The sequence below is a fragment of the Condylostylus longicornis genome, unplaced genomic scaffold (assembly GCF_029603195.1).
Source record: "Condylostylus longicornis isolate FDR11 unplaced genomic scaffold, ASM2960319v2 ptg000043l, whole genome shotgun sequence".
NCBI lineage: Eukaryota > Metazoa > Arthropoda > Insecta > Diptera > Dolichopodidae > Condylostylus > Condylostylus longicornis.
This window is the reverse complement of record NW_026578012.1, coordinates 294,422-310,837: the sequence shown is the minus strand read 5'-3', so window position 1 is coordinate 310,837 and position 16,416 is coordinate 294,422. Positions and strand designations below refer to the sequence as shown.

Below are 16,416 nucleotides of genomic sequence, written 5' to 3'. Positions count from 1 at the left end.
AAAAAAAAATATTATTGTCATTATTATGAAAATTTTTTAATAACTTCAAAAGATAAATTCGATTTTAAGTAAAAATTGACTACAGAAAAATGCTTTACAATATTAATAAAATTTAAATTAAAAAAATATTATTAATTTTTTAAATATTAAAAACCACAAAAACATATTTTATTTATGAATGAAAAATGTAATTTTTTTTTTATAAAATAATAATTATTAAAAAAAATGGAAATTAACTTACCTCACCTGAACGGCGATTTGAGGCATTATGAAAAAATAAACCAGCTATGAGGGCTGCAATATTGGCAGTATATGAAGCAATAAAAATAACAGAAAATCCACCCCAAACATTTATTAAAAATTTATTAGGCCATGATTTTGGTGCTTTAAAAGCCACCAAATGTCCACATAATAAACCCCACATTACCCAGAGTGCTTTTTTTTGTTTTGACATCAATGAAAAAAAAATGAAAATAAAAAAAATAATTTATTAAATTTTAAAATATTTTTCTTTTTTATTTATTTATTTAATATTATATAAAATAAAATGATTGAAGGGATGAAAACAAAAAAAAAAATAAATTTAAAATTTTTTATTTTATTGATGGTTTGATTGTTATTTGGGGATTTATACGAGTATTAAGGATTTACTACAAATCGGATCAAAAAATTACAATTCATGTCCTGGTTTACTTTATATAATGTTATGGAATTATTGAAAGATTATAATAGATTTAAAGTTATTTGTTTGTTGAATTTAATAAATTTGGAATTCTATGTACGTATATTTGAACAAATATTATTTTTATATACAAGCATAGGTGGAAGAAATATATGCCATATTACGTTAATACTCATATGGTGAGTGCTTTTTTCTGGAAGATGCTAGATCTATTACAAATATAGTTGGTATAAAATCAAAAATGCAAAAGATTTGAGTTTAGTAATATGGGAAAATTAAGTAAATTTTCAAGGTGCTTTTTCCTACTATTTTTGGAAAAAACACAGATGTTGCAGTATTAAAGTTAAAAAAATTGCATACGTTCAGGCGAAATTTAGTTTCTTTCTTATTTGTAGATTTTTACATAGGTTAAAATATTTTGTCACGCCAAGAAGAAACGAAATGGAATTAAAATGGATAAAACCCAATTTCGTTTGGAAAAAATTAAATGTGACAACATTGATCGTTTCATTAACACTTAACTTTTTAATTATTATTTAAATGCCAATTAATTTTTAAGTTTTTCTAAAAATAATGTTGATTTTATTAAAAATTTTTCTCAATATCTTTCAATAGCTTTTACTTTGTATAATAATATTACACTGTACAGGTTAAAATGCTTAATATTTTTGTTTCCGAGAAAAAAGAAGCTGTAATAGAATCATTATTTTTTTTTTAATACTTATACAATAACATTAAATTCAAAACAAAACAATTATTTTCAATTATTTGATTAAAATATAAAAACAAAAAAAAAAAGTATATTTTAAGAAAATCTAACCATTAAATTTTTATTACCTGATGACATACTAAAGTTTTTACTACGTTGTCTTCCCCATGGGTTAAGACCAAATGGACTTAACCATTCATAAATTGCTACAGCAATTGCTGTGACATTTAATGATGTAAAAATAGCAATCCAGAGTTCCGGTGAAAAAGGTAATAAAAATGCTAGCAATGGTATTTCCGATTTACTTTGTGGTGCTGCTAACAATGTTACTCCACTATAAAAATATGGTGCACTAAAATCTATGACTTCCGCACGTGCTCTGAAAATGAAAAAGAAGTAAAGAAAAATAATTTAATAAAAAATTAATATAAGAAAAATAGAAATATATTATAGTGTGTGTGTATGTGTATACATATATAAGGAATAATAATAAATAGAAAGGCATTAAGAGAAAAATAATTGCGGAAATAAAAATTAATTTTAACATTTTCCATTTTCAATTTTCTATGTAATAGATCGCTTTATTTTGAATAAAAAAATTTTTGCTTACTTTTGGTATGTTATACTAATTGGAGCTACCAAGTACAATATAAATATAACATGTTACATGATCAAGTGAAAAGATTAAAGTTCATGGTCCTTGCATCTTAAGTACAAAAGACATGTGGACATTATTTAGCTATTAAGTTGTAATTATAAGAATAAAATATGAGAAATTAAATGGTAATTTGTACAATTTATTTTAAACGAACTAGTTTATGTAAAGTTTTATAAAAACTGTGTAACAATGATCAAATTCATTGGACTTTCGGAGTCCAATTTTTAAAGACGAATATGAAAAATTGGTGCCATCCATTAAAATAAAAATTTTTCGAAAAATTTTGAATTTAAGTTGGCAATTTGCTCCAAAAAAAAAATATTTAACAACCAATTTCAATAATTTAAAACTCAGCCCTCTGAAATGGATTTTATATAATTACAAAATCGAAATTTACCATTGTCTAACTATCATTTCTTATTCGATATAATTCCTTAGTCCTTGCTGCTGAATATACGACAATTGAAAACAATTAATAAATTTCAAGTTTTAAAAAATTATTTAACATTACTTTTATTAGTATTTTGGCTGTAAATAGCATTCTTGGAAGTAAAACATGTTTTGAGCAAATCTAGCCTAAACTTTACATAATTTATTCGTAATTTCTTAGCTAAATAACTTTAATTTTCTCGAGATATAAACTAAACAATTTGAAGAGTTTGAAATTGTTGTAAGATTAAGAAACTTCACTTAGGCAAGTTTTGCTTAAAGCAGCAAATAATTTCAAAACCACAAATTTTTTAAAGACTTTATAAATATTTGCAAGAAACGGACGGAAACAAAAAAAAAAAAATACGAAAATTTTCTGCCTGTTTTTATTATGGCAAAAATTTGTTGTATTTGGTAACCCAGGAAAAAAAAAAAAACATTTCTTTTTTTTTTTTTTAAATAAAAACACAAAAAATATTGTTGAGAAGAAATGAAAATTGTTTTAAAACGTGTTCTTAATGAAAGTTCACAGTTACATAAAAAAAGTTACAAAAAAAAAAGAAAGAAATCAAGAAGAGCAGATTTTTTCAAAAACTTCCAACTCGTAGTCAAGAATAGAGGTAGGTTGCTCAATATAAAGAAGAAAAAAAATATATTCAAACTTTTGCCCTTTGAGTACATTATATTTTTTATTGTTGTTGTTTGTAATGCTCGTATTTTATATACAATGTACTAAATTCTTCTAATTACATTAAGAAAGTTTTTAAATTGTTGGTTTGGGTTTGAAAAAAAGAAAATCTACAATACAAATAAAAAAAAAAAAAGGAACTTGCTTTAGGAACGTAATTTTCTCTCTTTTTTTTTTGCTTTCTTGTAACTTTCCTATATCTTTCCCAAGTGGTAATTCTGAATTCTTATGTGAAAAAGCTTTGGCTGACTGTGACTTCAGTTATCGAGAGGAGAGAAGAAAAATTTTTAAATCCTTGTATATTTTAATATTTTTGGTTATTTTTATTTTCTTTTCTTGTTCATTTTCTTCAACACAATTTATTACCTTGTGTTTATACAAAAAAGAATAATAATAATAAAATAAACAGGCACCGTGACCTCTACTATACTTATAGGTATAATAAATGCTTGCTACATACGTATATCTAATATGATGCTGTGTTTATGTCTATATTATGTGAACAGAATTGGTATATCCTGTATAAAACAAAGGATAACAAATATAGTGTTTTTTTTTTTCTTGCATTATACTTCTTGTTTTTGCTCCCTTGAGTGCTTATTTTAAAACATGTTTATGAGGTGGGTAAAGAACTTATGATTTTAATTAGAAAGTGTTTTTCTATATCCACTCCAATATTATGATTGCTCGCCTCTCTTCTCTTTAAAGTTTTAATATATAAATAATGGTATCTTGTGAATTTTTTTGTGATAGTATACTGATATATATTAAAGTATAACAGTTCATTTTATATATGTCTCAATATAAATTTTCCTCTGTTTTTTTTAGTGGTTGGTTTGCTTTATTTTAATGATGGTTTCTGGTAGTTATTAGATCATTTGATATAGCTGATATCCATTGAAATTTTCATTGTAGGGATATTTTTTTTTTTTTAGGAAAATAAGAACAAAAAATAAGAAAAAATTTTAGGTTCATTTTCTATATATATATATATATATATAGAGAGAGAGAGAGAAAAGCTAAAAGTTAGAAAGGACTGTAAATATATTAAGAGGCAATTTAATGTTTTTATTTTTATGTCACATCATTAAAATGTTGATGCTCTTTCTGTTTTTCATTTAATTTTATTTTTCTTTATTTTTTTGTTTTTTATAAAAATAAAGATATTGTCACTTTCATTTCATATTTAAAATTATATAATTCTAGAAATATTTTTATAATTATAAGGATATTTTTATTATTCCAAGAAAAGATCTAGTTTTGCGATATAAAAACCAGTTAAATTGTATATAGAGTTATAAAGGATTTAAAATAATTTTTATTTTAGGGACTTGGTTTTTTAAGGTGCGGAGAATTTAATTTCCTTAAAAGAGATTAGCTCACTTAAATCTCTCTAAAATGGGAAATTTTTGTTTTTTTTTTTAATAGTTTAATTTTCAAGATAAGAAAATTAAGATTATTTTTTTGTTATTAAAATGTTAATTGTTTGGAAATGTTAAAAAATATTTTGAGTTATAGTTAAAAAATTTAAGGAGAAAGCTTAAATTTAATTTATTAAAAAGATTATAGATGGAAAATGTTTTTAATTTTCTCATATTTTATGGTAGATATGGCAGCTATGTTTTAATTTTTATAAATAGATTTTTCTAGGAAAAATTAAATGAAAACAATTTTTAAAGTAGAAATATTTAAATTAAGTACAGCATTAAGAAGTCAAAATTTAAGGTTTGCTTAATGTGATTAATGAAAATTTTTATAATATTTTTTTTATTAATAACGCATATGCTTGGAGTCTTGGGCAGATTCAAAATTAATATATTCAAATTAAAAATAAAATTATAAATTACAAAAATTAGTTTGGAATATAGTTGAGTTTGCAAGTGAATACTTTTATATTAATATTTTAAGGTACGTTTAGATGAAATGAGCGACCATTACAATTACTAAAAAAACAAAGAACATAGCGATTATTGCAATAATTGCTATGATGTTTTAAATTTTCGACTATTCTGTTTAATTAAATTATTGGTTAAGAAATAAAAGAATTGTTTACAATTATCTTCACATTTTTATTTTTCAGTATATGTGATATTTTCCCCGTCTGGATTCAATTTAACTTTCAAAAAAAAAAAAAAAGAGTTGTACATGAGAACGTAACAAATTTTGTGAATATTTGAATTTTTTGCACGACTAACCACACTTAGAAAAATTCCATTTTTGTCTGTATTTGAGCTTAATATGAATGAGAAGATTTTATTTTTATATTTTAAAACTCATTGAAATTCAAATCTTATTTCATATTTTGTTAAAATTGCACTGACATTTTCAATTTAATTTTTGAAAAACTGAAAACGTTCTATGTAATTTTATATTTTATTTGAACAAAAAATTATTTGTTGTGGTAAAAGAAATATTTTATTTTTAAGTTTTGAATTCCTTCACATAAAATATGTACCTTTAACACAATGATTTTTCTGTAATAAAAAAATATTTAGAAATTAAATATGAAAAAGTGTAATATCAAATTATACGAAAATTAAGTTTCTGGACGTGTTTTTTCAATGAAACTATTAATACAGAAATATTTTTTATGTACATATGTAAATTTTTGAATATTTCACGAAAATGAAACTTTAGATATTTAGAATTATACTAAGAAGCTGAATTTAATTTGCCGAATTTTATGTACCTAAGATCTCTTCCTTATACAATAGAAAAAAAATTGCCGCATATGCATGGTTTTGTCTTTTAAAATATAATGTACGAAATTTACGGTTATAAATCTTTAACTAAGCTTCAAAAGTTTGAATATTCGTGAATTTGTATATAAGGTTTCAATATAAATATCACAAAAAAAAAAACAATATTTTTTTATGGTATTTTCTAAAAATTTAAAATTCTGTACTTACTTTGATATTGTTAAAGGTGCAAATGACATATCAGCTGAGCCAGATATTAAATCTCCAACAATTCCATTCCAATGAACTGAAATTGAAAATTTTTTATATTATAAAAATTATTAATAAACTTTGAAGTTATTTTAAGGAAATCATATTTATACAGAGTGTTTCGCATATGATGACAAATAATTTTGAAAATGATTCTTTGTTCAATTTCCAGCAAAAAATTGTATGTAGAGGGTGTACATATATCCGTTTTCGAGTTACAGCCTGTTGAAGAAAAAAGGTACCAGCTTTTTCTTGCAAATAAATGAAGGCTTATAACTTGGCAATTACGCGATGCAGAGTAACTGTCGGGTACCTGTTTTACATAATAATTGATTGGTTTTTATTTTAAAATATTTTGCAATCGATCTTAATAAGCAATTAGATTTGAGCCATTGTTTTCGAAGCTCGTCAAAATCTGAATTTTTTGCTTTTTTATAGTTTTTGCAGTTATAAGTTTTATGAACACCTCAAATTATAATTTGACGTGTTAAAATGATAAAATTTTAAGAATTTCATTGAAAAGGGTGAAATTTTTTCTAGAAATTTTTAATAAATAATTCTCATGAATAATAAAAAATTAGTAAAAAAAATTATGGTATTTAAAATTCAAATCAAATTTTTATTTTTTACATAGGTATACTTTATGAATATTGCTTAGAGCACACATTAAGCACCACATTTCATTAACTTTTGTAACAATTTAAAAATCATGAAATTTTTCTTTACCTTTTAATTTAGATCGACGATAACCATTTTGAAAACCTTTGATCGCATCAAAATAATTCTCTCTTCTGATATCTTGCTTATCATATTTTCTTTCATCTTTATTAGCTCTATTTATATTATCCTCATAATCATCTTCATCTTCAACTATAACATCATCTTCGTCCTTATTATAGTTTTGATTTAAATTTTTATTCCGCTCGAAGCTACCTAGAACAAAAAAAAATAAAATAAAATTTTTTTTTTGTTTGAATGAACTTTGTATGTGTATACGTACATTAAATATATATTATATATATGTATGTACCGTATTATAATTGAGAAGAGGTGGCAAAAAGGAAAATTGTTATATAAGCATTAAAATTATAAAAAAAAACTTAGCCAAAAGTTGAAACAACTTAATAAGCATACACTAATAAGATTTTACTTTTAAGTGTAATAAAAATATGGAAAGGATACCAAAATGTAATTGTAGGCAAAGTAAGATAATTATAACGAAAAGGATACTTTGAAATGTGAGGTTGCTTTGCTAAAATAAGAAAAATTATATGAAATATGGAGCAGGAAGGTGGAACAATGTTATATTTAAAGGTTTGTTGGGTAAACATTCAAAGACGTTCTGTTATATTTGAACAATCCGTCATATTCTAAAGCATTTAATTTGTAAAAATAGTTGGACTTAAATAGAGTAATTGGAATGCTTAATATCCACCAAGAAGCTTGATTTCTCAAATATAGTGTTAACATAGCATTTAGCATGGAATTTATTCTAATTCAAATATGAAAATTGAATTGATTTTCTGTTTCAATTCCACAGTTAACAATTTTTTAAATCAGAATTCGCTTAAATATTTCAATACTAAATATGGAAATTATGTCCTTGCTTTAATTGCATTCCTTTAAATTTACCATATTCATAAGATGTAAGAATTTTAATATTTTTTAAACCGTATGGAATTCAATATGAATTTTAACAGTTCAATACGCATGAATGAATTTCATTTGTAAAATTCCACTTCGCTTTTATCGATCCAGTTAATTTTTCATAAATGAAAATTAAAAAAAAAAAAATTAAAAAATAAACACAAAATAATTTGGAATACTTTCAATGTTCTTTATTCAGTGTTAAGGTGAAATTTAAGTAATTTATTAAAAAATTATTGTTGGTTTTGGGTGGATTCCATTGTAATTCTGTACTAGCTGCTTTCTGTCATTTATGATTAAGTTTTATAGATATTTATGTATTATTATGAAAATATCCTTACGGTAGGTCTCAATAAACTAAATGACGCAAGAAACTGATTCACAATTATCTACTGTGAACCAACAGCCCTATGCTCCTATTGTATATGAAACTGTCCTTAATATATTCGTAAGGAAATTAAGAATTCATAAATTCGAAGAAAAATTTTTAATTTTATATATGAAATTTAAGTGAATTTGTAAAGCTATTTATGAATGTATGAAATTATGCTGAATTTATTATGGTTTCACAATTAGCGGCCTGTGAATTCGATACATTTCATAACGGCAGGCTATACCAATGTAATTTAATTCTCTATATTCTAATTTCACGATTTTCTACTCTTGTACAGAAGATGTAAATCAAAAACGTGCATAGTTGTTAATTAATATTATTTTTATGACGGTTTAAAATCAAAATTAAAATTTTTTTTGCTTCAACTTTTCGTTCATTTTGTATACTTTTCTCTTGTATTTGTATAGTCACTCAATTCAGTATGAATTTATTTCCTGTTGTGCCCTCTAGGCAATTATGATTATTGTTTTCAATTTCCATAATTAAATTTTCTTCTTTTTAAATGCAATCATCTCGTTTTTTTTTTTTTTTACTCAGTATTTTTAAAGCAAAAATTTTACTATTTTTCAGACTGTATCCTTACAGAAAACATATAGTTAACTTGTATAACAGAAAAAAAAAATGAAAACGAATAGTGTATACCTACTTCTTTTGAATTTTTATAACTTCCGGGTTCTTCTGTTTTGTTTTATCATTATTGTTATTATTATAATTTTTTTTTTTCTTAAAAACCATTTTTGTAACATTTATTCTTTCGTACTTTTACACCATTCTATACAAAATAATTATTTTTATATACACAAAATTGTATATTGTATAAAGGATCTTGTGCTTGCTTATACTTGTACACTGTCAGAATAAAAATATATAGAAAAAGAGAGAGAAGGAAAAATATTTTCCATAAAATATAAAATTTTTATGGAAAATATTTTGAACCACGACCGATGACGTACTATATATGAGAACTACAAAGAAAGTACGTTTTCATTTTTAAGTTTTTTAAGTTTTTTTTTTATCATTGTGAACGTGTATAACGTTTTTCTGTCTTTTGCTTTTGTTAGGGTACAAAGCGTAGCCTCATAACATGAATTTGGTTTATTTTTATTTTTTTTTTTTTCATATTTAAAATTTTATTTAGCATTTTTGAATAAAATTATAAAAAATAATATAAATAGAATATTATAAATAAAATTTTAAGCGTTTCAAAGTGGTTATGTAATAAAATTTCCGCAGATAATTCATTTAAATGATTTTTATATACGCCGGTATTATTTTCAAGTGAAATATAAGATGATTTATGTTTGAAACAATTTAAGATTTCTGATACTTCAAATTCTATTTATAGAACATTCGGGTTTATTATTAAAATGGAAAATATATAGAACAATAATATAGAACGGCGTCAGTATCACGAATATTTGATGTAGACTTGCTTGGAATTTATGTTTAAAATGTACCTAAATTTTGTTTTCGATTGCAACAGCACAGCACATAGTTCGAAATATTAAATTTGAAAAATCTTTAATTTAATGTGGAAAAGGTTTCAATTAACCTGAAAATTGTTATATTTTACATTTTTCTTTTTTGTTTTACCTACACTCAAAAAAAAAATATTACTACATCTGGCATAGTTTTGCAAGCTCCTATAGTGATAAAAACTGGTAGAAATCGGGATAGTACGGAAAAATAACATTTTCTGTCATGTTTTATAGTATTACATTCTTAGAATCTTAGAATTCTATACGTTGTTTTCGTTTCTAATAGAGCGATATATTATTGACAATGCCGCATAAAATTATTTACTATTAATTATAGTAATTATTTATTTCCGTCAAAACTATTATGTAACTTGAGTTGAGTTGTAAATGATTATGTGCTGTTGCAGAAAAAGCCATAATATTTAATTAAAATTTCAATGTTACGCAGTAATTTTCGAAATATTTTGTTTGTCATGCACACGAGATAAATCTCACAAGGTCAATTGAAAATATAGTCATAAAATAATAGTTATAATTTATAACGCCACAAAAATTATGTATGTCACTAAACAATAAATATGGAGGCAGAAATATTGTTAGTTTTGTAATTTTTTTTAGCAATTTCAGATATAAAGTTGGAATTATGTTTTTTGGCTACCAAATGACCAGTTTTTTCAGTGTGTGCAAGAGAATATGAATGTCGAAATTGTGCAAAATTTGTCCTACTGCAACATTATTGTACAAAATGTTTAATAAAAATACAGTCATGTATAACGTAGAATTAAGAAAGAACTGCAATGTCACTCATATTATATTGATGATCTTGCAATATAATTTGTAATAGGATACACTTTTGTTTAACAAGCTTGCAACGCCTCAAATATGAAAAAGTGGTAGTTTTCAAATATTAGAATTAAATAAAATTTGGTATTATTATAGAAACTATAATAATGATAGATATAAAAAATTCTATCTCGATAAAATTTCATATCTTATAGTGGGGTTTGAAGTGTTACAAAAATCCCTGTTTCATGAAACATAAAATTACATTCTTATTTTCTTCCCTGTTCTTTTTTTTACATTTATAAGGCAAAAAAAGAAGCGATTTATTTCATGCTCATGAATTGTGAAACTACAATATAATTAGATATTAAAAAAAAAATTATAAAGAACAACATTGTAGAGAGCATAGTAGAAATTATCGTCTGAATAAAAAATATTAAAGAAAAGCCTTATATTTTATTGTAAAATAATGTAGGAAATCAAAAACCAGAAAAACCGATTCAATAAGGTTTATGTTCTTCTTGTGAATTTTTTAAAGTATTTAAAACACAATTTAATTTTTTTTTATTTTAATACTTTGTATGAAGGGTAAATAAATTGTAATGTGATTAAAATTTTATGACAATTGCATTTGCATTTTAAATAAATTCATATTATTGTTTTTGACAATTGGCATAAAATGATATCTTTCTTGTGGTGACACGTAAGTGAAATTAAATAAGATTTTATTATTTTGAAAATTTTATGATTTTTAAAATTTTCAAATTGTTTATGATAATTTTTCAGTTTCACTCAATTATTTTTATAATTCAGTTTGTGATAGACTCATTAAAAAATAATTTAAATTTTATTAAAAATTTTCTTTATTTGAAAAGTTTAGTCCCTAATTTTTAATAATTTGCCTTTATTTAATCCTGAATGTATGCAATAATTTGATATATTTTGATGAATGTAATTAAAGTAATTTAAAGAGTTAACATCTAGTTTGTTTTAAACAAAAAAAATTTTTATTTTTTGCATGTCAAAAATAATACTTTACAAATCAAGGGTTTGATTTAAATTTATTTTAGGAAATTTCAAAAGAAAGAGTTCTCATACTGCACAATAAGAAATTTAACGACAGGAATAGAAAAAATAACGACACAATTCAAAAATATTATTTCGACTTCTGGAATTTAATGTATTTATAGCCGAGTGTAAATTACTATCGAAGGCTAAAAAATGTTGAATTAAAATTTTCTGAAAAAGTATAATAAAAGCAAGTTTGCGATTCTTCATTTTGATTAATGTCATGGTTCTCGTAAATTTGCGATATCAGATCACCTAATGTTCTAATTTAAAAGTTACTCGAAATGTTAAGAAATTTATGGAATTTCTAGCAATATTCCAACAGGAATTCAGAAAAATTGCTTTAAAAACTATATTGGAGTATACCATTTTGTATGGGATTTATGATTAACAGTCTAATCGTATATTTCGCTTCTTTACTCACTTTTCATTCACTTTCAAATCAAAATGCTCATTATTTTCTATTTGGATTAGAAAATAATGAGCATTTATAATTAGAAATAATCCAAAAACATTACTCATATTTTAAATTGGATTTTTGCATATTTTTTTTCAAATTATCGATTGAACATCTCACCTCTAAAAACTTTCAAAAATATGAAAAATTTTTTCGTTTTTGAAAAAAAAAACGAGATACGCAATGCCGAATAATTCTTCACACTCAAAAATTAAATTATAAAAATTATAAAAGTTACTCACTTTCTTCTCACTTGCCGAGTAAAATACCGAGATAAACAATTAGGCCCTAATATTACGATATTGTAGTAAGTGTAGTAAATTAATTTCAATAGAAAAATTTAACTAAAATGAATTTAAATAACAATATCGTAAATAAGTTTTAGAAATTTTTAAAATAATTTTTTTTAATTTGTTTTGATAAAATTCGAATTTTTAAAAAATTACAAATTATTTTTTTTTTATTTTTATTAAAAATAAACACCATAATTATTTTAAGAAAATCTTATTGCAACTTTTCATCAGTTCTTTAAAAATAAATATTAAAATAATTTTTAATTATTTTAGAAAAGTTTTTGTTAGATAAGAACAAAAGTAAATAACACATATGTAGTTTGCTAACGTGTATATATTTTTACGTCTGTACGTTTACTCTAAGGTAGACGGAAAACAAAATATCTGCTTGTACAACAAAATATCGTAATAATTTGTAACATGGGTTTTTTAGGAATTTAAATAAAATTTTTAAATTTTGTAAACAAATAAAACTTTTATCAGAATATTTTGTTGTTATTATTTATAAATATTATTTTAAATTGTGTGTGTGTGTGTGTGTGTCTGTAATGTAAGGGTAGTAACATCGTACTTATTTTATTTACATAAAACATTTACATGTTTTACATATTTTACCTATTAAATATTTGTCTTTAGTACTTTTATATATTTGTTTAGTCTTTGGAACAAAATGTTCAAAATTGAAAAAAAAAAATATTATATTAAATATTAAAAATATTATTATGAATATTTAAATAAAAGAACTATATATACTTTGCCTTTTAAAAGCTTGTTAAAAATAATTATTAAATGAAGCTAAGAGATGTAAAGGAATTCGAAACTACGCACTTAATAGTATAACAAAAAAATTAAAGAAAAGAAAAAATAAAGGTCTTTTATAGTTTTTAAATTTAAATTGTCTAGAAGAATTTTTTGTTTGGTTTCCTTATTCCGGCATATAACCAGCAGTACACGTATAAAAAACAAATATTTGCAAAAAGAAAATATTTAAATCGGAAAAGTAAAAAAGTAGGAAAATATTATTAAAACCAACAAAAAAGAAATAAATATGGGAAAGGAAAAAAACTAAAAAGAAAAAATATGAAAATAAGAAATTTGAATCCTTTTTTTTTTCCACCCAAAAAATTTTTCGGGTGTATATGCAAAGTTTCTAATTTGTTTTAATCTTTAAGAGAGTTATAAAGTTAAAGGAAAAATTACAAAAGATAAAAGGGTTCAAATCGATTATTATAATCAGTTAAATATATGCATGTATACATATATATATATATATATATATATATATATATCTGCATGTAGCCATTTTAGATAGTAAACATACATATATATATTAATGTTAGTATAGGTTCCTTAAATTATTTATAAAGTTAACCCTGGAAAAATTTGGAGAAAAAAAAACATAATTTTGAAAAAATTGAAATTCAATATTTTAAAAATTTATGCATATTTTGAGGTTGGTTATAAATTCCATTATATATATATACATACATAATTATATATGTATTTACATATGATTATCAAAATCATTAAATATTATTAAAGAGAGATTTTCTATTTATTGGGACTGTTCTAGGTTTTAAATTCATTGAAATTGAAAATTTTATGTTAAAAAATGAAGAAGAAAATGAACATTTAAAATTAAAATTTTTGTATAGACCTCAATTAATATAATAAATTTATTTAATTTAACATAATTAGTGTTAAATTAACTTAAGAGATACTACGATGCAAAAATATTAATATTAAAATACAATATTTAAGTGTGTTTCTAAGAGTATTTTAAAATTTTTTTTAAGGCGATTAAAATGTAGTAACAAATTTTTGCATACTGTTCGCCTAAATATATGCAAATTTAAATTTTTTTGTTAAACTTTCGCTAATATAAAATTTAATTAAAATGTAGCTATTTAAAATAATTTTTTTTTTTTTACCGCTTTGAAAATTTCGACTATCTGGTGGTGGATAATGAATTCGATTTGTATAATGATCTTTTTGTTGCTGTTGATATTGCTGTTGTTGTTGTTGTTTAAATGCTTTTGCATCTGTTTGAATATTTTCATCATCATTAATTATTCTATGATTTATTTTTTTATCAGTTGGTGGGAAAAAATCATTTAAATTATTATATTTAGTTCCAAATAATTCATCTCGTACAATATACAAATGAAATTCAAATCCTAATTCAGTTGCAATATTATCTAATAAATCCATAGATAGACCATAACAGCATTTTGTACTGAAAATATATAAAAAGAAAAAAAAAATTAATGTAAATGTATGTGACAAATGTAAATGAATAAAATAAATATTGTGCTATCAGATGATTGTCTAGGCTCTAATTAGTATATCCTGTTGCAAAGAAACTCAGAAATGGTTGCGATTAAACTTTGTAGCTGAAAATTAATACTTGTTCTCTTAATAACTACCTATAATACGAAAACTTAAAAGAATGCGTTTAAAATTCATCTATTGAAAAATGCAAGTTTCACAAGTTTTATTAAATGTCACAATATGTAAATGACAGAAAATGAATTGAATAATTTGTTTTTTAATTGTCCAAACACAATGTTTAAAAAGTTTATCTTCTAAATTTTCATTTTTTCTATACAATTAATCCAAATACATTATAGGTGAAAAATTTTAGCTTTCTTTATGTACTTTGTGGAAGAAAAACTTAACCTGATATATTTTTCATTTTCATTTTCTTCTTCTTATTTTTCTTTTAGAACTTTTAAGATTTTTCTTTTTCTACAAAATTTTTCTCTAACACATTTTGAATTTAACTTTTTTCCTTCTTATGTACAAATCTAAATTCAATTTCTTATTAAAGGAATATTGTATTATGTTGAAGAACACCTACATCATATTGTATTGGGCTAGGTACATATAGTGTAGAAAACCAGTGAGACAAGGCGAAATAAAGACGAGAAAATAAAAAAAAAAAACTTTTTAACTTTTATTATTGTTTTTCATGTTTTTGTTTTCTGTTTTGATTTTATTATTGCTTCTCTTGTTTTGTTTGGTTTTTTATTTAAACAAGAAATTTTTTAAGGAGAACACGTGGATATGAAAAGTTTATGGAAACATTTCCAATGTTTAATATTATATAGAGAAAGAGTATGAGAGAAAAAAAAAAGTAAATAAATTGTTAACGAAATGGTTGGTAGCTTGTTTTGTTTTTTCTTTTTTTTTCTTTCTTATGTTTTTTATTGCAATACAAACTTATATACAAGATTTCTTTCTTGTTAAATATTGAAATTTTTCAAATCAACACCAATCTCATTTTGTAAAACAAATTTAAGTAGTAAAGTTGTATAAGCTAATCATGTGCATTATTCATAAGCAAAAATTGATTTTTGTATTAAAAACTACATAATGGCTTTTTAAAAATTTGTTGTTGTTTGTCTAAGGCTATAGTACTTCTTTAATGGTGAATTTTGTAATATGTTTCGATTTTCGAATAATAACTTAAAATTTCATTTTAACCTTTTAGTTGCAGAGTAAAACTCATTATAAGTTAGCTAATATACAAGGTCCTGGTATTTTTTTGCTAACCAAGCCCGTTAGAATCATTATTACAGCACCGACATCCTATTGTCAGAGCCCTAATCCTTACTGCCTCCTCCTCCATATATGATAATGTAGTGATCCGGTAAACGGAAAAAGGACTCAACATCCATCTGCTCAGAAGAGACTTCTTCACCTGCCCTATAAAAATGGACGGAACCATCCCTGGTTCTCGCACTGTTCAGCCGGGTTTAGCTCGCCGGAATTGAAGTCCGAAAGTTCTTCGTGAATAAGAGCACAGGAGGAAAGGAATAAGTCTGCAAAAATGGAAGCATGTCCGCTAGAGTTATTTGACCATTAAAACGCAGTTCCCAGTCTAATTGCATAATTCCACCGCCATCTGCTGACCCAGTTTAGACGGTAGATGGAAGAGAATACGTTAATAGTCTGAGTATATATTACTCGTATGACTATATTATAAGAAAAATTGTTTCTATTTCAAAGTCTGCCTCAAATCAGTTTTATTCAAAAAGTAATCTTTACTTTGAATTTACAAATGAAACGGCCACAAAATTTTATAAGCGTAACAATGGAATTTTCCAGACATGTGATAAATCTCGTAAAGCTAATCAATGAAAGATAATCTAAAAATCGATTTTTAATAAAATATTTTTT

At 23.5% G+C, this 16,416-nt stretch overlaps 1 protein-coding gene across 2 annotated transcripts in view; it reads right to left on the bottom strand.

Moving 5' to 3' along the window:
- LOC129610081 (uncharacterized) overlaps positions 1 to 16,416 on the bottom strand; it is a 146,178-nt gene that overhangs the window by 52,811 nt on the left and 76,951 nt on the right. For both annotated transcript variants that reach the window (XM_055522432.1, XM_055522431.1), the window contains exons 4-8: positions 14,166 to 14,470; positions 6,841 to 7,047; positions 6,076 to 6,151; positions 1,520 to 1,770; positions 242 to 435 (exon numbers count right to left, since the gene is read on the bottom strand). In XM_055522432.1, the coding sequence (XP_055378407.1) occupies positions 242 to 435; positions 1,520 to 1,770; positions 6,076 to 6,151; positions 6,841 to 7,047; positions 14,166 to 14,470 (1,033 nt within the window). The remainder of the gene's footprint in view (positions 1 to 241; positions 436 to 1,519; positions 1,771 to 6,075; positions 6,152 to 6,840; positions 7,048 to 14,165; positions 14,471 to 16,416) is intronic.